The following is a 22,075-nucleotide window of genomic DNA, read 5'->3' as shown; positions in this document are numbered from 1 at the left end:
GTGTGTGTGTGTGTGTGTGTGTGACAGAGAGAGAGAGAGCGTGTGTGCGTGTGTGTGTGTGTGTATGTGAGCATTGTCGGGGCAGAAAATCCTGGTACATTTGCTGTATTTTAAACTTCCATTTCTAATCTTTCAGTTCTGAGCAGCGTGAATAGGCAGATAAACAAATGTTTGCTATAGCCTCAAACATTCATGCCAGAACATTTTTTTCCGTCCTTCCACACAAGTAAATTAAGAGAACAGTGCTCTGTTGTATAATTTGAAGGTGGCTATTAATTTGCATTGGATTGCATTTCTTAAGGATGTTTATATTATTTGAGGAGCAGGAGACTGGCTGGCCTGGCCGCCCCCGGAGGAGGCACTTGTGGGGAAGCTTTGAAGCTGGAGCAGGAAGGAGTGAAATGACACAGTCTGATGATGATCACGGTAATGCAGGCCTTGCAGCCTGGCGACGTTCTTCAAAGGCAACTAACTGCAAGACTGCCCTCTTCCCCTCCCTTCTCAGACATCTCCAAGACCCTGCCAGCCGCCAGATGAAACCAATCTTCCTAGAGCCTCATGTGGTGGTCTCAGGCATCGCTTGGGAGTGCCTTAGAAATTCGGAGTCTCAAATGTAGTCTTGGGCCACACCCCAGCTCTCCAGGATCAGAATCTGCCGTTTAATAAGACCCTAAGGGATGCGTGGCTCATCCAGGCTGGAGTCAGATCTCATCTGAGGCCGCACATTGGCAGCACCTGGGGAGCTTTTAAAAATGCTGATGCCTGGGCTCTGCCCCAGGGACCCCGGTTTAATGACTCTGGGCGGGTGCTGCTTCTTGGGCTTTCTGAATGCTCCCACGTGGTTTGGCTGCGCACCCTGGGCTGGGAATCGTGGGGCTCCCTGGCAGTACCTTTCTGGAATTCTCCTTCCCCAGCCTCCCAGGCACGTGACTGCTTAATCTCCTCCCTCTGTGGCTCTTTCTCTGTCCTCTGCTCCTGGCTCCCCGATTTCTGAAGTCAGCCCAGTCGCTTTTCTTTCTTTGTTACCTACTCGCCATTCTCCAAAGTGCCTCTGCGGGGGCGGGAGCTTGTGAGAAATTCGAGCCTCAGCCTTGCCCCAGACCTGCTGAATCAGCACCTGCAGTTTAACCAGAAGCCCAGGGGATGCGCATGTGCATTGTCATATGAGAAGCGCTGGTCTAGGTGACGTAAGCTGGGAAAGAAACCCAGGGAATCTGCTGGAATGTAGGGAGCCTGAGCTCAGGAACTGGAAGGCGTCTGTATGGGTCTCTGGCTTGTTTGTTCTCTAGCTGTCTCAGTCTGCCACTGTGGTCATTTGGGGCTAGATCATTCTTCTCTGTGGGGACTGTCCTGTGCATTTAGGACGTTGGGCAGCATCTCTAGCCTCTACCCACTTCATGCCATAGCAATCCCCCTCCCCAGAGGTGACAACCAAGAATGTCTCCAGGCATTGTCAAGCGTTCCCTGGGGGAGGAATGGTCTGCAGGGGACACTTTGGTGTCTGCCTTTGGCCTCATTCCCTCCCACCATAGACCCTTGGTAGGGTTGGTGGCTCCAAGTTAGCCACTGCCCTGGAAAGAGAGACTTCCTTTCTTCTCCTCGTCCATTTGTGCGGCCCTGCGTGGGTCCCATGCTCATCCCCATAGCCAGTCATTGTGCCTGGTAGTTGGAGCATTGTCATTGGCCAGATTGGGTTGTGTGCCACACCCGGGGCCAGGGGCCAGCTTTGTTAGCAGTTGAAGAAGACTGGGAGAGTTCTGAGGGAGGCACAAATGGCTACTTTGGACCACTCTAGCACCCCTTTACGGACCCAAGTCCTCCGCTGAGCTTTCACCCAATAACAAGCTCATTTAGCAAATATCTGTTGTGTGACAACGAACAGCTGGGCCCGTTCCAGGGCAGGTATTTTATAAACAATCTTCAGGACCATCCTAGGAGGGTGGTCTTGTTAGCCCATTTTACAGGTGAGCAGACTGCAGCTCAGCAGGGCTGGTGACACCCATGGCAACCTGCGGAGCCCAGTTGCTCCCTAATTCCCCCCACCCTGTGCCCTGCTGTCAGCCCTTCCTTTCTGTCACCCCCTTGAGTTCTTCCTACCCTCCAGGCTGCCCTACACTGCCATATAGCTGAACAAATTGTAAAAGGAACACCGTGTCATCATGCCTCTGCTCAAGTCAGGAAAGACTGTTGTTGCTGTCATCTTTTGTCCCCTGCCCAGTCCCCTCTCCTCCCTGCCCCTCAAAATACTCTTCTGACTTCTATTGTGTTTACATTTCTACTTTTCTTTGTAGATTTACCAATGAATTCTGGTTCCTGAGCTTTGTAATTTACTTCTGCCCGTTTTTGAACATGATGTAAATGGGATCACACAGCGTATCTGGATGCATCCGGATTCTTTTGCTCTGTATTCTGTGTTTAAGAGTTACTCATTGCAAGCATACCTTGGGAAGTGGTTGACTCAAAGGGTAGGTAGATGAGAAGCCACTGAAGGTGACAGAGGAACGGCTATGGGTCAGAGAGGGAATTACCTTGGCATTACTTGGGCAGAGCTGGAGCGGTGGGCTAGGCAGTTAGGAGGTTGCGGTGACCTGGGTAGGAGCTCCAGCTAAGGGTCTGAAGGCCACGGGGAGGATGGCAGGTGAGGCCTGATAGGCTTGGGAGAGTTGTACTGCCTTCTTTTTCTGACGAGGTAGGAGTTACAGGTTGGAGGAGATGGAAAAAGGGGGAAACATTCCTCACACAGGCTTGTTTGACCAGCAGGAGCTGAACCAGCAGTCGTCTTGGGCTGCAGTGAAATCCCCTGTGAGACTAGGGGCCCCCAGCACCAAGGAGCTGGCAGCCAGCAGCCAGCGGCCACTGAGCCCAGCACCTCTCATAATCCACGAGGTTGGAAGAAAAGCAACTCGGTAAAGGCTGCTTATGATGAGTCCTTGGGGCTCCTGGAAAATCTATAAGAAATGAAGATTTCGAGATGTTTATTTTTAGCTGCCATCTGACCATGGCCTGTCTCTGAACTTGATGTTCTTGGGCCCTCTCCTCTGGCTGTGTGTTCTAGAATTTCTATTGTGTCCTATGCTTTTCATGGTGTCATGTGAACACTACAGGTAACTGTGATGATCTTGAACACTTTGTTAGTGCTATGGTATGATCATATTTTTATTCATGAGCCAAGGCACCTGGAATCTTGAAGCGTTCAGATCACTAATTACTTGGAGAAACTTTTCGGATTGTAGGATCTCACAGAAACCCCTCTCTCTCTCTCCCTGCCCCCCCCGCCCGTGTGTGCGTGTGCGTGTGTGCGTGTGCGTGTGTGCGTGTGCGTGTGTGCGTGTGCGTGTGCGTGTGTGTGTGTGTAATAGGAACTCATTTTTATTTTCCCAAAGCTTTAAGGTTGAGATGTTGGCAGTGACATCCTTTAGTTGCATTGTTGGGTTTCTGGAAACTCATTCCTTCCCTTAAATAATCCTAAGGGGAATGACTGTGGACACTTGTCTTTATATTATACTTGCCCCCATGGGTCACAATGATTTGTTTGCTGGATTTTGTTGGGAGGTGAGGGCCGCAAATGTGCTGGTAACTCTGGTGACTCAGACAGCGGCCTGGCAGGTAGCAGATGCCCAATAAACACCCATGGTGTAAAGCAGGGGCCGGCAAAGTACAGCCTGCAGGCCAGATCCAGCCCGTTCCTGTTTTTGTAAATAAAGCGTTATCGGCAGGCAGCCACATCCCTTCATTTCCATATTGTCTGTGGCTGCTCTGCTCTACAATGGCACAGTCCAGTAATCGCAATGGAGACTATATGGCCCGCAAAGCTGAAAAGATTTCCCATCTGGCCCTTTCTGGGAAAGATTTGCAAACCCCTATCAGTTAAGTTACTATGAGGAAACAGGAAGGAGCATGGGGCAGGAACAGCTTGTGGGAGAGGCTCATGGGAACCAGAGGTGGTTTTAGTAGCAGTTTCTACCCTGCCCACGCTGGCAGGGGACCCTGCCGGGACTCGCCTCTAGGGTGGCCTTCCTTGCTGGTTGGAGACTTTTAATCTTTTAATCTGAGTTATGACTTTCCGTTCCATCTGTCCAAGTCATCTGGGGATTAGGTAATAGAGCAAGTTGGCAAATAATCTGATATGGTCTGATTTGGGAGGGGAATACTGGCATAAACATTGGCAGGTTCTGTGGCACCTGGCCACTGCCGGGCAGAGGACAGAGGGAACAGGTGGAAGGGCTTCAACCACAGTGTTTTTTGGGCGGTGTAAATACTGATGGCAGCACGAAGCGTAATGGCTCCAAATGGGAAATCAGCCAGGTGTCAGCCGCAGTAGAATGGATAACTACATTGGGGTTGATTCCTCAGTCAAATACTGTGGAACAGGAGTCGGCCAAGTTCGTGATCCTGTGGGCCAACTCCAGCTCACCGCCTGCTTTCTAACAGCTTATGAGCTAAGAATGGTTTTTGCATTTTTATATGGTTGAGAAAAAGTCAAAAAAATAATATTTTGCAACACACAAAGATGATCTAGAATTCATATTTCAGTGTCTGTGAATAAAGTTTTATTGAAACATAGCACCAGGCATTAATGTGTCTATGGTCTCTGGCTGCTTTCCAATGACAACGGTGGAGGTGAGTAGTCTCGACAGAGACTATATGGCCCCGAAAGCTTCAAATATTTACTCTCTGGCCCTTAACAGAAAAAGTTTGGTGGCCCCTGTTACAGGGCGAAGAGAATGAACAGATAGTTACACTGAATAACATGGGTAGATCTTGCAACATAATAGAGAATGAAAGAAGCTAGAAAAAAGATTTCATTTCTTTAAAGTTCAGAAGCAGGCAACAGTAATCTATAGTGTGAGGGTCGGGATAGTGGTTACCCTTAGGGGTGGGTTAGGGACTAGCGGGGGCTTGAAGTGGTGTCTAGGGGCTGGTCATGTTTCGTCCCTTGATCTGAGCACTCCATACATGGGTGAGTTCCCTTTGTGAAAATGTGTGGAGTTGTTCATTTATGATTTTTGCATTTTACGAATAGTTGTTTACTTCAATAAAAAGCTTACTCAAGAAAAGTGATTTCAGTCTGGCAGCTCCTCAGAAGGTTAAACAGAGTTCCCATCTGACCCAGCAATCTACTCCTGGGCATATACCCAAGAGAAATGAAAACATATGTCCATGCAAAGACTTGTACACAGATGTTCCTAACAGCCTTATTCATAATAGCCCAAAAGTAGAAACAACTCAAATGGCCATCAGCTGATGAGTGGATAAACAAAATGTGATACAGCCACACAATGGAATCTTATTCAGCAATAAATAAAAAGGGGTGAAGCACTGATATGCACCACGGCCTGGATGAACCTTGAAAGCATTATGCTTGGTGGAAGAAGCCAGATGCAAGAGGCTACATACTGCATGATTCAGGCAGACCCATAGGATGGAAAGTACATTAGTGGCTACCTAGGCTGGGAGAAGGAAGTGATTGCTAATGGGTAGGGGGTCACTTTTAGGGGGATGAAAATGTTCTGGAATTGGATAGTGGTGATGACTGGATAGCCTTGTGAATTTCCTGAAAACCACTGAATTGTACACTTTAAAAGAGTACATTTTATGGTATGTGAATTACCTCTTTAAAAATGCTGTAAGAAAAAAAAATGCTGTAAGAGATTGCTGCTACAGACCTGTGTGTATCTGTATACGTCAGAAGGAAAAGGTCTCAAGGTGACAGGTACCTCGTCCATTCTTCCTGCTACCCCTCCCAATGCAGATATCTTGAAAGTTGACAGACAGGGGGAATGCCTGACTTCCTCCAGGTAATCCAGACCCTTCCCCTAGATCCAAGCCAGTTGAGTAGCACAGAGCAGTTTCTAGAATGTAGCTACCATGGGCATGTTAATTTTACTACTTTTGTTTACTAAAACTGCAGTTCTCAGAAAAACAGGGTAAACGAAAATATCCTAGATAACTTGCTTCCTGGACTTTTCCTGTGATTATACCTGACTTCACCCCCATTTTCCTGATGTCTGTTTTCCTTTGGTCTGATGGGAGAGGAATGGGAATCTTTTTAGTAGCCACTGGGGCCCATTTTCATAGCTGAGCCTGGGCTCTCTGCTCCTTGCTTTTTCCTCCAAGACTTCATTGCTTCACAGCCAAAGAAATGGAGCAGTAAAGAACAAACACACAAACAAAAAACAAAAACAAAACAAAACAAAACAAATTAAAAAAGACTTCACTGCTTGCCTGTAGGTTGCTTTTTATATATAGTTCTTAATCTCTTCTGAATTGAACTTCTTGGTCCCCACTTCTAGGTGTTAAGGGCCATAATGGTTGCAAATATTGTGATAACTTTTGAGAGGATCCCTTTTGAGGGTGTGAGATGACCACCCAGAGGATCTCAAAGTTTTCATTTTGCTGACACTGAAGAGTGTATTTCTTAGGATTTTCTGCTCTGTAATGACAGATAATCACAACTGGCAGTGAAGATAGCTCTGAACTTTCTGTAAAGTCCCAGGCCTGAACATTATCTGTGGCAGAGACAAAGAGTTTTAATTAATGACAAAATGTTTGCTTGTCCCTGCGAGGGTGAAAGGGGCTGGTGCTAAGTTTCATTCCCTGTGCCACGTACTGGGGTGAAGGGGCAGGGGAGGGAGCATCCCAGGGTCCTGGCTTTCAAGAGAGGGGCAGTGAGGGTCAACTGTGGTCACACACCCAGACTTGGGAGTCATACAAGTCTCTTGGTTAGTGGTCTTGCCACTTTTAATAGAGGTATTTCAGATTTGAAAGAAAACAGTCTAAACAGTCTCCTCAAAATAAATGCTTTGAGGAGGTTTTAGGAAAAGGTATTTCAAATGTCAGACATAGATTCATGTTTTAATGGCCTCACTGATTCTTGGTAAGTGGAAGCCCACAGAAGGTTCCGCAGAAACTCAGTTGGACCACCACAATCTCCCTGAGCAGAACTGGAGTCCATCGGGTCCCCTCTATCAGCTACAGACAGCAGAGGAGTGAACAGATCAACTTCAGAAATGAGGTGACATGCAGGGGGGTAAGGAAGGGGTGTTTCCATGAAACATGATTTTCATTTTAACAAACATTTATGAAGCACTAACCACATGCCAGGCACAAATTGCTTTACAAATGTCAGCTCATTCCGTCTTCTTCACAGCACCCTGAGGCAGGTAGTGCTGCAATTCCTACTTCATAGATGCGGGAGACTGAGGCACAGTAAGAAAGGTCCAGCAACTTGCTTAAGGTCACACGGGTAGTAAGCGACAGACGTGATACCTGAACCCACGCAGTGCCATTCTGGAGTCTGTGTTTTAACCAGTATGCATGTGATGCTGCCTCTCTTGTGATGAACAACTGAATATAGAGGGACAAAGTAAAATATTGAAGATCCAAGTATCTCATACTGCCATTTTGTTTTAAAATAAATCTACGAAGAAAACATGCCAACAGGTTCTGGGAGTTATCAAGGGCATGATGATGGGTAATCCTTATTTTTTTCTTGATACTTTTCTGTATTTGTCAAGAAGTTTTGTAAGTTGGGTGGTTGGTTGTGTGTTTTTAAAAAGTAGCCACAATAATACCTCTGATTTCTGAATGCTCATCTAGAACTTTGCCATTTCCCCATCAAGAGGTGGAGTCTACTTCCTCTCCCCTTGAACCTGGGTGGGATTTTGTGACTGCCTCAATGAAGAGCAAGTGACAAAAGGGATGGTACCTGACTTCTGAGGCTGGGCCACGCAAGGTGATACTGCTTCTGCATGGTCTCTCTCTCTTAACACACTTGCTTTGGGGCCCAGAGCCTCTGGATAAGAAATACTGCCACCCGGCCGGGCACAATGGTTCACGCCTGTAATCCTAGCACTTTGGGATGCCAAGGCGGGCAGATCACCTGAGGTCGGGAGTTCGAGACCAGCCTGACCAACATGGAAAACCCCGTCTCTACTAAAAATACAAAATTAGCTGGGTGGGGTGGCGCATGCCTGTAATCCCAGCTACTTGGGAGACTGAGGCAGGAGAATAGCTTGAACCCGGGAGGCAGAGGTTGCGGTGAGCCGAGATCACGCCGTTGCACTCCAGCCTGGGCAACAAGAGTGAAACTCCATCTCAAAAAAAAAAAAATAAATAAATAAAAATAAATAAATAAATAAATAAAAGGAAATACTGCCATCCAAAGTCACAGCTGAAGAGACCACATGGGGATGCCACATGGAAAGAGAGAGAGGCCTGGGAACCCCAGCTGTTTTAGTCTCCAGCTGTTGAGTCTCTTGGCCCAGGCACCAGATGTGTGAGTGAACAAGCCTTCAGATGATGCCAGCCCCAACCCCTGTCTGACTAAGACCTTGTGAAAGACCCTGGGTGAGGATGGTCTTGCTGAGTCCAATGAGACCCCAATACTAGGATAGATAAAGATATGATGGGCTGCGTGCATTGGCTCACACCTGTAATCCCAGCATTTTGCGAGGCTGAGGTAGGAAGATTGTTTGAGCCCAGGAGTTTGAGACCAGCCTGAGCAACATAGCGAGACCCTGTCTCTACAAATAATAAAAAAAAAATTAGCCGGTGTAGTGGCATGCATCTGTGGTCCCATCTACTCAAGAGGCTGAGGCAGGAGGATGGCTTGAGTCTGGGAAGTTGAGGCTGTGTTGAGCTGTGATTGCGCCACTGCACTCTAGCCTGGGTGACAGAGTGAGACCCTGAAAAAAAAAAAAGAAAGAAAGAAGGAAGGAAGGAAAGAAGGAAGAAAGAAAAGAAAAGAAAAGAGAAAAGAAAGAAAAGAAAGAATCCTTTGGGATGGCTAAAGAGGATGCCCCAACTATGTCTGGGGAAATTAATGCAAGTTCCACGGATAGGGTGAAACAAAACAGGGTTCTGCAATGTCAATAGGAGCTTTCAAGGCAGAGGAGAAGGTTCAGGGTAGAAGAGAAAAGCACATTCAAAGATACGGGTTTCTGCCTGACATTTTTGGTCAAACATGGATAACCATAATTCACCTAGGGTGGCATTTTTATATTCAGCCAAGCCTTGATTCTACTTAGAATCTGTCCTTCTAGATCTTGATCTGGGTGATTTCCTGCTTTCTTTCATCTTCTAGAACCTGTTGTATTATTGCTAACACCCAGCCATAAAAAGTTCAGGTTTCCTTTGAGTGTTAAAGATCCCTGTTCTGAGGGCGAGCTGACCCATTCAGAGTCGCTTTTAACATCAGAGCTGTAAATGACATCATTAATACTATTGTATTAATACATGCTTGTCTTCGTTGAGTCCTGAGTGAAGTGAGTTTTACCGGACAGGATCTGCTGTTGAAGAACTTGAGCCTGACTTCTTGGGGTCTTCATGCTTGGAGACCAAACCTACTGACACTTTCTTGCCTTTAGGCATTTGTTACAAGATATAGGTGTCCTGCATTCCTTCCACAGTCCCTTTGGAGGCAAATAATGGTTGTGTAGGAGAGATGTTCTTTTGTCAGGCAGGATATCTCCAGCCTGAACTGGGGCAAATTCCACTCCACCCTCTCACTATTGGTACTGTCATCTATGGCTGCTCCAGTCCTCCCCTGAGTTGGTCTGCATTGCCCCAGCTAACTTGACCTGTCTTCCTTTCTCTCCTTCAGAGCTCAAGTTCATTCTGCCTAGTAACCCATTATTATCATGCTGCTGATTAACAACTCCTTCAAAAGACTCAGTGGCTTAAAACAACCACCATTCACTATTTTCACAAATCTACAGGTTGGCTGCATGGTTGGATTGGGCCAAAGTTGGCTGATCTTGGCTGGACTGACACATAAATCTGTGGTCGGCTGGACCTAGATGATTTCTTTTTTTTCCCTTTGAGATATGGAGTCTTGCTCTGTCGCCCATGCTGGAGTGCGGTGGTGCAATCTTGGCTCACTGTAACCTCCACCTCCCAGGTTCGAGTGATTCTTCTGCCTCAGCCTGCTGAGTAGCTGGGACTACAGGCACCTGCCACCATGCCTGGCTAATTTTTGTATTTTTAGTGGAGATGGGGTTTCACCATGTTGGCCAGGCTGGTCTTGAACTCCTGACCTCAGGTGATCCACCTGCCTCGGCCTCCCAAAGTGCTGGGATTACAGGCGCGAGCCACCGTGCCTGGCCCCTAGATGATCTTTTAACCCCAACCTCACAATAGGCACCACCACCTCCTTCTGAGTCCCCAGGGAAGTCCTCTGAGGCTCTGCAGATCAGAGCCTGTTTATTTTCCTCAGGACCACTACATGTTCCGTCAAAGTTTAAAGATATGATTGTTCTCTACAGTGACTTTTTGTTTCAGGTATTATTGCCTGAAGTAGTTGTTTGACTAGAGATGTAGTTAAATTTTAGGTAGCATCAACTCCTTTTGAATAGACTGCCCAAGTCCCTGCGATTCTATCTGCTGGCTGGGTTTTTCTGACAAGCACTCTCTTGGAGGGTCAACAGCCTGTCGTCTTGTTTTTCCCATCAGAGATTTTCTTTACCACATATATTAAGAGGTTATTTTCATTTTGTTTGTGTATAAGTGAGAATGAAATCTTTGCTTTCTAATTTTACTCTGTTCCTAATATCATTGCTTGCTACTGACTTATGCAATGTGATTCTTCCCTGGGCACTCATCAGGGGGTATTGTTTTCAACTTGGCATGGCTCAAATCTCAAACTTTTAAAGTTTTAAAGCAGCCGAGTTGCACTGATGATCAATAAATCAATCACTGTGACCACTTTATTGCTTGTAAGGTGATTACCCTACTTTGCCCATAGTGACTCTTCAATTTGATTAAAATGCAGTTTCACTGGGTCGTGGTTGAGTCCTCCAGATATATAAATACATGAGAGAAGCCTGTACTCAAATGTTTTTATAACCACCCTTCAAATGTTTAACCATCTATTCCAGCACTTTTGTGGTCCTCATCCTATAATTCAAATTTCCATGCTCTTTGCCAAAGTAATTCTTATTTAGTGCATATTCCAACCTCTTGTCTCTGTAAGAGTGTATTCTTTTCTCTGCTAACTCGTGGTGCAAAGCATTTTCTGCAGCTGAAATGAGCTCCTGTGCAATCTGTAGATCAGGCTCTGATGGTGGGAGAATATGGGAGATGATGTTGGTTCACTCGCGATTGTTTTCCAGGTGAGGGGAGCTGGAATAGTGGGAGTGGAATTATTATCTTGGACAGGAAAGGAAGATACATTCACCTGTGCTACTGCCCTGGCCGCAGGAGCCCTTTTGACTGCATTTTAAAACATTAAAAATGAGCATCTGTCCTGGAGCTCCCTGCCCAGGGCAGTGTGCCACCAGCTTCTCATGGCTCTTGGCTCGTGGCAGGTTGTCCCACCTCCCTTGTCCAGCTCCAGGGTGGCCCCATTCACACAGAGGGCTCCTGCCATCTGCAGATTGCCTGGGCTCCCACCAGCTCATGAAAGTCTTGCCAGCATTTTCACTGTGCCATTGGAGTACATTTTGAATATCCATGATGACATTCACATAGGCTGCCTGCCTGAGTGGTCTGCTTTGTCTCCCATGGGAACCAATTATTGGTTTGATTACCATTATTTTCATTTAAACCCTATTTGCCCCTCCAGCCCTGTCATTTGGACACCTTGCTTTTGCAGAATGTGAGGTTTTCTAGGAATGTATATAATTGATCTTCATTTGCAGATTCCATATTTGCAAATTTGCCTACTGGCTAAAATGTATGTGTAGCCCCCAGATCAATACTCATGGAGCTTTCGAGGTTGTTCATAGATATGTGTGTGTGTAGAGCCACAAAAAGTGTCAGCAGTGCCCGTTCCTCGCTGAAGTCTGAGAGGGCGATGCTCTGCCTTACTGCTTCCACTCTCCTCCTGTCAACAAGGGTCCTTTTCGTGTTCCATTTAGTGCCATGTTTTTCACAGTTTTGTGCTTTTTTTTGTTGGTAATTTTGCTGTTTAAAATGGCCCTGCAATGCAGTGCTGGGAAACTGTCTGGTGTTCCTGAGCGTAAGAGGGCTGTGACTTGTTTTATGGAGAAGCCTCGTTCAGGCATGAGTGGTAATGCTGCTGGCTGTGAGGTCAATGTTAAACAATATCTATTAAATAGAGTGTCTTTAAACAGAAGTACATAAACAAGGTACAGCTTGATTGTTTGATGAAAATGTGACCAAAGATTTTGCAGGAACCTAACCCTGTATTATCTTGGGAACAGTAGTAGTATTCAGTAATTCAGTGTTTGAGGTGACTTTATAGAGCATAACCTCCACGAATCATGAGAATTGACTGTGTATATATTTCATTACAGCACAGATGCCTGTGCTGAAATTATTTTTCTTATGTAAGAAAATAGGGTACATGGACTATTCTTCTGTCATGTCCGTGGCGTGTCCTGCTCACATCTTTAATGACTGGTTTTCTTGCCCAGGTGTAATTAGCATGGTCAATGCGGGAGCGATGAGTGGCTCTGGAAACCTGATGGATTTCCTCGATGAGCCGTTCCCTGACGTGGGGACATATGAGGACTTCCACACCATCGACTGGCTAAGGGAAAAGTCACGGGACACCGACAGACACAGGAAGGTAAGTGGCATTCTGAAAGGACACACTGCAAATGGCTAAGCCATGCTTTCATTCAAAAGTTACTGAGCTGCAGCTTAGGTCCACGTATGTGTCATGTGCTGGGTTAGGGTCTAAAGAGGAAAAGAGCCAGTGGGAGGAGCAGATATATTGGCAGATCATTGTATTAGCAGGACTTTTGGGCAGGACGATGTGTCATATGGAGGGAATGTGGTGTGGAGGAGAGGGAGGGGACTTTGCAGGTGCCATTTCTGGACTCTGTTTCTCATCCATGAGGATGGAAGCAATTATGCCTGAAGAGGAAATGAGATTATGTGTATATGAAAGCACATATGACAGTGCCTGGTGTCTAGTTGGCAATCAGTATATATTTTAATGAACCACAATGGTTATCTGTCAAGTGCTGTGGGATCATTTAGGTTCAGTTAGGGAAGGGTTTTTCAGCAAGGGTAACATTTCAGTTGGGTCTTGGATGACTAAGATTTTGCTAGGCAGAGGAAGGGCAAGAATTCTAAACATCAGGAATGCCCCCCTTTTTTAAGTCACAGAGGCATGAAAGAATGTGGTGTATCTGGGCAATTCGGGGAGCTCCGATGACCTGGTTGAGTATTCCTGCAGGGGGAGGGATGGGGATGGGTGTGGAAATGGAGGCAGCAGGGCCATGTGGGGGAACGGCCATGCTGGCGGTGGAGAGGAGTTTGTATTTCATGCTGAAAGCCACAGAAGACAATAAAGATGCGCTGCAAAGGGAGAAACAGGAAGCTTGGAAACGAGTTCAGGAGACTGAAGGCAGTGATGTGCAGGTGGAGAGAGGGGATCAGGATTGAGAGGTATTCTGAGGTGCCACGGACAGGATTCAGGGGAGCTGCTGGGTCCAGGAGGGGAGTGGGGTCACAGAACACCAGGCTGTGGCCTGAAGAGGATGATGCCTTTGATGCCTAGAGGAAGCAAGGGGGGACTGGCAGACTGCCGGGGAGGCCAGTGAGTTCTGTGTAGATGCGTTCGTTTGAGCTGTGCTGCGGACGGGTGATCACAGGTGGCGAGAACTCTGTGGTTCAGGGGTGAAGGAAGGGCCGGGGGGAGAATGAGGTCCTTGTGTGCAAGTGGAGGCTGAAGCAGCCACAGTGGCCTGGGTGTGCAGAGAGAGAAGGGAGGAGGCGGTGCCCAGAGTTACCAGGTCCAGGGGAGGCAGATGGAGAGCCCGTGACAAGAGGGGAGCCCGCCAAGAGCAGTCTCCCGTGAATGGAGAGGGTGTTGTGTAGGGGCCTGCTCACAAGGTCACCCGCTATGGAGAGGTCAGGTAGGAGGCAAGCCAGCGGCATGGCGGCTGGCGGTGAGGGGAGAGCTGTTTCAGATGAGGGTGAGGAGTGACATGGACAGTGTGACCGTGTCACGTCACCTCACAAGGGCTGGCACGAAAGGAGGAGGGGAATGTGTAGGGAGCCAGGCTTAGTCATGAAGATGTTGCAGCCTGTTGGCTCTAGGGTGCAAGAATGTGGGGTCGAGGCAGCCTGCCCTCTAGAGCACAGCTCAGCAGACTGTGGCCCGCCGGCCAAAGCCAGCTGGCACCTCGTTTTGTAAATACAGTTTTATTGGAATTCAGCAATGCCCATCCACTTCCGTATTTTTATGGCTCCTTTTGGACTATAGTGGCAGGGTTGAGGAGTTGCAACAGAGACCATTTGGCCCACAAAGCCCAATATATTTACTCTCTTGTCCTTTACAGAAAACTTTTCCCCACCACTGCTCTAAAAGGCTGTGAGGGAATGATGATCTCAGGGGAGCATATGATTCTGTTAGCACAGGGAGGTGTGTATAGCTATGTCCATATGCTATGGCAAACGTGATCTATACCAGCTAATTCTAAGTTCATGCTGCTAAAATTTAACCTTGAAAACAAAAGGAGGAGATGAACCCTGTGTTGAAGAGGCTTTTTAATGAAACTTAGCAATGTGAGTTAAGATAGTAATGCATATTCAGAATGAAGACACCGAACCAACGTCCCCCTTCAGCATGGCTTTTAAATTATCAAAGATCAAATCACATTTAGTATGTTTTTTAATTAAGTGAATTCTTTGCGTGTGTGCTCAAATTCTTTGGAGACTATTGTGGCATCTTTATAGCTCTATGAACTAGAAAGCTCATCTTACCATTGCGGCATGTAACGGAAAGAATCACGTCAGTGGGAATGTAGCTGCTTGATGACATTCATTTTATTTTCTTAATTACCCTGTTTCCTGAGGAAACAGTTTCAAGGAAAAAAGCATGAATTTGAAAACGCATTCAGATCAGCTACTGTATCTGCTTTGTTCTAGATCACCAGCAAGAGCAAGGAGTCCATATGGGAGTTCATCAAGAGTCTGCTGGATGCCTGGTCAGGATGGGTGGTGATGCTGCTCATTGGCCTGCTGGCGGGTACGTGGATGGGCATATGGCACTCCCGTGGGAAGCTACAGAGGCCAAAACCTCAAAACACGAACCTCTGGGAGATTTGGAATATAGCATGTGTTGCTTTTACCCCCGTGGGAGGGATGTATTACTTGAAATATCTAAGGGCAAAATAATGACTGTATATTTAACCTAAAATCCATCATCAATAAGGCATGCCCAAGGCATGAGCTCAGGTACAGGCATCTGGAGAGCTGTGATGATAGAGCTGGTGGCCTTTCCACACAGAGCAGTTTTCTGACTATACCAGATTTGACTGAAAACACACATTTTTTTGGAAACGGTCTTGTTCCGTTGCCCAGGCTGGAGGGCAGTGGCATGATGCCAGTTCACTGCAGCCTCTACCTCCCAGGGTTGAGCGATCCTCCCACCTCAGCCTCCTGAGTAGCCAGGACCACAGGCATGCGCCACCATGCTCAGCTTATTTTTGTTATTTTTTTCGTAGAGATGGGGTCTCACTATGTTGCTCAGGCTGGTCTCAAACTCCTGGGCTCAAGTCATCCTCCTGCCTCAGCCAAAGTGTTGGGATTACAGGTGTGAGCCACTGAGCCCAGCCAAGCACACATTTTATATTTGATTGTTCTTGATTATGTAGACGGCAGCAAAATCAGGGACTGTATTATCTTCGATAAGAAAACGTCATATGAGATTGCCTTTTGTTACTACTGGTAGGTTCTGGGATGAACTGGAAACATCCTGCAATAGTCAGCACCACGCTAGACACCCACAGGAGCTGAGGCAGGCCCAGGGGCCTCCATCAACCTGACCCTCGGGGACTCTGCATCTTTCCTTTTTAGAATCCCAACGCCATGTTTGCGAGCAGTAGATGTTTCCAGAGTAAATGGATGTTATCTGGAGGGGAAACCCATCTTTTTAATATCAAATGCACCAGCCCTTCCTGGAAATTGTTTCCTAAAACTTATGTCCTTTTAGGAGATTGTGAAGGTTAATGTCTAAGAATAAAAAATTTGGCATGATGAAGAGGTTTCCTTAATAAAAATCCCCTGCATATAACAACATAATAGTTATGGTTAGAGAACAGATCAGGGAATTGACTATAACACAGGCAGAATATATGTAGTAAGTGGTCTAAGAAGGACAGAACACGAATGGGGCACAGATAAGTTTTGTGATTCCAGGGGCTTTCAGTTTCCAGGTGATCTTAGTTTATTCCATAGATCATCGTAGGAGGGGCTTGGTTTCCAGGAAAGGGCTCTACCTTCCTCACCTGCCTCAGCATCCCATAAAGAGCTAAGAGCAATGCTCGGAGGGGGAGCCCTTTCCTACTAGTCACAGATGCTGTCTGTCCATTTCTCCAAGCCTGTCCTTCCTTTCCCAGTGGCATTTCCCGTCATGTACTGGCAGCAGCCAGGGCAGGAAATTAGACTTCATTGTCACAAGGTATTGGACAACCAATTTTGTCTGACTGCTTCTGTGAAGGCGTTTGAAGGTGGGCCGGGTGGGAGTTTGCTATGAATTTTGATGTTCTTATTTAGAGTAGATTGATAAAATCTTATAGTGTGTCATTTTTCTTGGCTCGTAGGAAGGAGAAATAAATAGGGTAAATGAAGAAACTCAGAATAGGAATAAATGTTCTGATAATGGCACAGCTTAGATTTATTGACTGACCTAGGAGCCCAGTTGGGCTGACTTTAATCTGATTTTGACCAGCTGGCTTTATTATCCACTTGATTTCCATCAGCTGTTTCACGAGGGGGAATTAGAAACAGTATGCTGCTGCACGGGCTTCACTTCAACAGTATCTCTGGAGAGGACCTCTGGCTTGAACATAGCCTGCCCCTCCCCTCTGTGATTGTAAGGTGCAGCCAGGGGTGAGCACTGCTGGCCAAAGGAGAGCCCGTGGGCACATCAGCCAGGGAATACATGGGAGGGTGAGAATGGGGTGATGCTGAAAATGAAGGGGCTACAGGATTCCTTTTTTTTTTTTTTTTTTTGAGACGGAGTCTCGCTCTGTCGCCCAGGCTGGAGTGCAGTGGCCGGATCTCAGCTCACTGCAAGCTCCGCCTCCCGGGTTTACACCATTCTCCTGCCTCAGCCTCCCGAGTAGCTGGGACTACAGGCGCCCGCCACCTCGCCCGGCTAGTTTTTTGTATTTTTTAGTAGAGACGGGGTTTCACTGTGTTAGCCAGGATGGTCTCGATCTCCTGACCTCGTGATCCGCCCGTCTCGGCCTCCCAAAGTGCTGGGATTACAGGCTTGAGCCACCGCGCCCGGCCACACAGGATTCTTTTGATTTGGATGCACTTTGAAGGGACAGCCAGAGAGCCATGTCCCACTCACTTCCCCCTTCCTCGCTGGACTAACAGTGGAGAGGACCCGGGGTCTCACTGCCTGGCCGGCTGCCCCCTCACTGGCTACTGTCTTGGGACTCCCTTCATGGGTAGGTCCGCGGCAGCTCCGCAGATGCTTATCAGAAGTCACCGCTAGATGTCACTGTTGGACCACGAAAGAAAGCTGAGGCCTGCTGAAGCACAGTCAGCACCAGAATCAGCAAGGAAGATTGGGTATGCAGTTAGGGGGTTGTGAATGAATGAATAATGATGAAACTTGGGGTAATCATCGCGTTTGCTCCTGGATATCTGCACAGGACCCTCCCATCTTCTTCACCTTCTTCTTCAAATACTGCACGATGTCACTTATATGTGGAGTCTAAAAAAAACCAGTGTCATAGAAACAGTACAAAGGTGGCTCCTAGAGGGAGGGGTGGGGACAGGACGGGAAAAGAGATGTTGATCAGAGGGTTTAAGTTTCAGTTAGACTGGAGGAATAAGCTTTAGTGAGCTGTCGCATTGCATGGTGACCACAGTTAATAATCATGTATTGTATATTTCAAAATTGCTGAAAGAGTAGACTTTCATAATCTCACCACAGAAATAAACTGGGGAGGTGATTTGGTTGGTGCGAACGTAATTGTGGTTTTTGTCATTAAAATAACGACATGATCGAATCTTTAATTAGCTCGATCAAGTCTTTCTATAATGTATACATAGATCAAAACATGACATTGATATACACAATTATTATGTGTCAGTTTTAAAAAGTTAAAAAATCAAGATAATGAGCTCTCTGCCTTTGTTTTATGGAAAAACAAAGAACTATGGATAGTTCTAAATTTGACATTACCGGACCCTGTGGAAAGACCTCATGAAATACTAAATATTATGGTTCTTGCGTGCTGTTGCTAGGGGGCAGTGTTTACTTAGCTGACTCTGCAAACTAGCATTAAGCGGAACCAAGCTTGCATCCAGGATTTCATGATCTGGAGAAAATACTTTGAGCGTGTAGGATTTCTTTTCATTGGGTTTCAGTTTCCAACTTTAAATCAGGAAATAGTTTTCACAATTCCACAAGGTATATGTACTTCAAAACATCATGTTGTACATGATTAAAACATACAATGTTATGTGTCCATTTTAAAATGAAGTATATGTGCTTCAAAACATCATGTTGCACACGATTAAAACATACAATGTTATGTGTCCATTTTAAAATGAAAGAATAAATCAGGAAATAGCTAATGATATCTCTAACTTAATGAGACTAATTATATATATTTTTATATTTGGAATCAAGTATTTCATTATTGAATTGCATGTTTAAAAATTTCAAACCTGTGTCTGATATTTAAAATTTTAAAAACAATAAAATTACATCGCTCCCTCTTTAGGGCTCACCCCCCTCACCTGCTGTATGAGTGTATATATGTATGTATGTAAAGCTTTATTATAAAGCTTTAATATAACCCATATACCATACAATGCACCCATTTAAAGTATACAATTTAGTGGTTTTTAATGTATCACGGAGTTGTACAACCATCACCATGGTCGATTTTAGAATAATTTTATCATCCCCAAAAGAACAATTATACCCTTTAGCTATCAAGTGCCTGCTCCCCAACCATCCTCCTTCCAGCCCTAAATCCACTGTTAACCTGCTTTCTATCTCTATGGATTTGCCTATTCTGGGCATTTCATCTAAATGGAATCATACACTATATGGTCTTTGTAATTAACTTCTTCCACTCAGCATAATATGTTCAAAGTTTGTCCATATTGTAGCATGTGTCTGTACTGTATTCCTTTTCACTGCCAAGTACCATTCCATTGTATGGATAGATCACATGTTGTTTATCCACTTATCCATTGATGGATATTTGAGTTGTTTCTACTTTGTGGCTATTTTGAATAATGCTGCTATGAACATTTTTATACAAGTGTTTGTGTGCATGGATGTTTTCATTTCTCTTGGGTATATGCCTAGGAATAGAATTGGTTGGTCAAATGGTAACTCTGTGTTTAACTTTTTGAGGAACCATGAGACTGTTTTCCGAGGCACTGTACCTTTGTAGTGCACTATATTTTCTCTCTAGTACTTAGCACCTTTTTGGTTTTTTTGAGACATGGTCTGGTTCTGGTGCCATCATGGTTCGTTACAGACCAGGCTTGAGCAATCCACCTGCCTCAGACTCCTGAGTAGCTGGGACTATAGGCGCGTGCCACCATATCTGGTTAATTTTTGTGTGTGGTTTTTTTTTTTTTTTTTTTTTTTTTTAGACAGGATCTTGTCATGCTGTTCAGGCTGGTCCTGAACTCCTGGCCTCAAACGATTTGTCCACTTTGGCCTTCCAAAGTGCTGGGACTACTGGCATAAGCCACTGCACCTGGCCCTTATACCTTTTAACAGAGCCTTTAATATAGTTATTTTGTCCAGTGTCCTGTCCCAGGTACAGTTCCACAAAGGCAGGGACTTGGGTCTACTCTTTTCACTGCCGTATTCCCAAGATACGAACGAGTAACTGGCATGTAGTAGGTACATGTTCAGTAACTATCCCTTGAATGAATGAATGGACCTGAGTTTTCTGATCTTTTCATTCATTTATTTATTGCAATCTTTTATTTAACATGGATATATAGTGCCAACTATGCACCTGATGTGGATATAACAACAGACAAGACAGATAGGGTCCTTGACCACTTAGAGTGGACACAGGGTCTGGATGCCAGGCATGACCCCCACTGTGGTATGAAAACCAGACAATGAAACCTTTTTTACCCACCACTTATAGACTAGTGGAAGTACACACACACACACACGCATGCATGCATGCACACACACACAGAGAAATAGAAAGAGAGCTAATTGTGATACCAGCATGTGAGAGGTGTGGTGATGAGGAAGGACAGGCAGCCACAGGAATGCCAGGGAAGTACACCTAACCCAGACTTAGGAAGTCAGGAAAGACTTCCCAAAGGAGGTGATATAAATGCTGGAATCTGGATGGTAAGTAGGAGTCTGACGGGAGGGGAGGGCAGTGCTTGCTGAGATGGTGCAGAGAGGAGAGCACGGCACATTCCAGGAATATGGAGTGGGCAGGGTGTGCGGAGTTAGTGAGGGAAAGAGATGAAGCTGGAGAGATCTGAGGGGCCAGCTGTCAGGGTGGGTGACCTGTTGAGGATTTGGGTGTTCTCCCAAGAATAATGGGTAACCATGGGAGGGCTTTCCATAAGGGAGTGGCATGGGTCAGTCTGGCATTTGGAAAGCCTGTTGACCACAGTGTGGAGAAGCCATGAATGGGGCAGGACTGAGGCCAGAGACCAGAGAGGAGGCTCCTGCAGCAGTCCAGCCAGCAATGACTTCAACACGGTGATCTGAAAGACAGCCAGAGTGGGGATGGGGGTAAGTGCAGTGATTCAAGAGAGATTTCAGAGGTGGAGCTGCTGGGATATGGGGATTGCCTGGAAGGGGGTTGCTTTCCCAGTTTTCTAGTTTGCACAGTAGTGTGCCTGGATGGTGGGTTCCTCTCCCAGCTGGGACAAAGCTGAGGCTGGGAGGAGGATGCTTCAGTTCAGTGTTGGATGGCGGTGGGTTGAAGTGGAGATACCTAGTAGACCCAAGAAGGCAAATAGACTTGTGTTCTTTAACAATGCCCATTCATTGGCTTTGACTGCCTAGGGCTCTGCTACAAAGATTTGGGAAGGTACGTCCACAAGTGTGTGTCATGATTGATTAGTGATGTCTGTCATGGGTGTGTCAAAAGAATTGTGAAGGGGAATCCAATAGAGTGTGCTATTATTGATTGGTGATGTTTGCTGTGGGCATTGGAAGCTGACGGCTGGGCTATGTAGTGATTGGCTCTGTAATAGGCAGTGGGCTCTATGTGCTTGGAAAAGCATAGCTTGAGATGTACATTTTTACCTAATGGTAAATAGAAAGATGTGAATAAGGTTGCCAGGGTTGAGAGCATAGTGTAAAAAGAGAAAAGGGTTTAGGGTGAAGCTTTGAGGAAATGGCCTTTTAGAAGTTGGGTGGAGGAGTCAGAAAGATCCTAGGAGGCAGAGCAAACCAGAGAGTGAGGAGAAAAGCAGGAGAGCATGATGTGGAAGCCAAGGGAAGAGGTGTTTCTAGAAGGGTGGAGTGGTCAACAGAGTCAGATGATGCTGAGAGCTCTGGAACTGGGATCAGCAAACATTTTCTGCAAGAGGCCAGAGAGTCAATATTTTCAGGTTTGTGGCCCATGTGGTTTCTGTCTCAGCTCTTCAGTTCTGCCACTGTAGCATGAAGGCAGCCACAGAGTGCATGTAATTGAATGGTGTGGCTGTGCTCCAATAAAACTTTATTTACAAAAACAGGCTGTGGTCCAGATTTGGCCTGTGGGTTGTAGTTTGTGGATCCTGTTCTAGAGGAATGAGCTAAGGCCATTGCCTTAGCTACATGGGAATCTCCTGGTAGATTGAGGGAATGGACTGGGCCAAGGGAAGGAAAGAGATTGGATGGTGACTAGAGGGGAAAGTGGAACCAGGGAGGGTTTTTTTTAAATGTTTAAATGCTGATGGCAAGGAGAGGAAGAGGTTGAAGATACAGGAGAAAGAAAGGGGGAATGGGAAGAGCGAGGCCCCAAGGAGGAAGGATATGTAGAGCTGAGGTGGGCGGCATCCGATGCAACACCAGGAGAAGAGAAGGGAGGGGTGAATGCTGATGCCAGGTGTGGATGCTTTCAGTGAGGATGTGGATACAGAACCAATCCTGTATTAACGATGCAGTGAAAAGGCTGAAAAATGAAGATGCTTGAAAACA

At 46.1% G+C, this 22,075-nt stretch overlaps 1 protein-coding gene across 2 annotated transcripts in view; it reads left to right on the top strand.

The window, feature by feature from the left end:
• The window catches only part of CLCN4 (chloride channel, voltage-sensitive 4), an 81,132-nt gene that overhangs the window by 15,968 nt on the left and 43,089 nt on the right, over window positions 1–22,075 (top strand). The window contains exons 3-4 of one of the 2 annotated variants that reach the window (XM_011966832.1): window positions 12,378–12,532; window positions 14,845–14,944. The exons of the other annotated variant lie outside the window; for it this stretch is intronic. Of the exons in view, the coding sequence (XP_011822222.1) occupies window positions 12,389–12,532; window positions 14,845–14,944 (244 nt within the window). The 5' untranslated portion in view covers window positions 12,378–12,388. The remainder of the gene's footprint in view (window positions 1–12,377; window positions 12,533–14,844; window positions 14,945–22,075) is intronic. 2 annotated transcript variants of the gene reach the window in all.

This window comes from Mandrillus leucophaeus, unplaced genomic scaffold (assembly GCF_000951045.1).
Source record: "Mandrillus leucophaeus isolate KB7577 unplaced genomic scaffold, Mleu.le_1.0 Scaffold777, whole genome shotgun sequence".
Classification (NCBI taxonomy): Eukaryota; Metazoa; Chordata; class Mammalia; order Primates; family Cercopithecidae; genus Mandrillus; species Mandrillus leucophaeus.
This window is presented reverse-complemented; position numbering and strand designations above follow the sequence as displayed.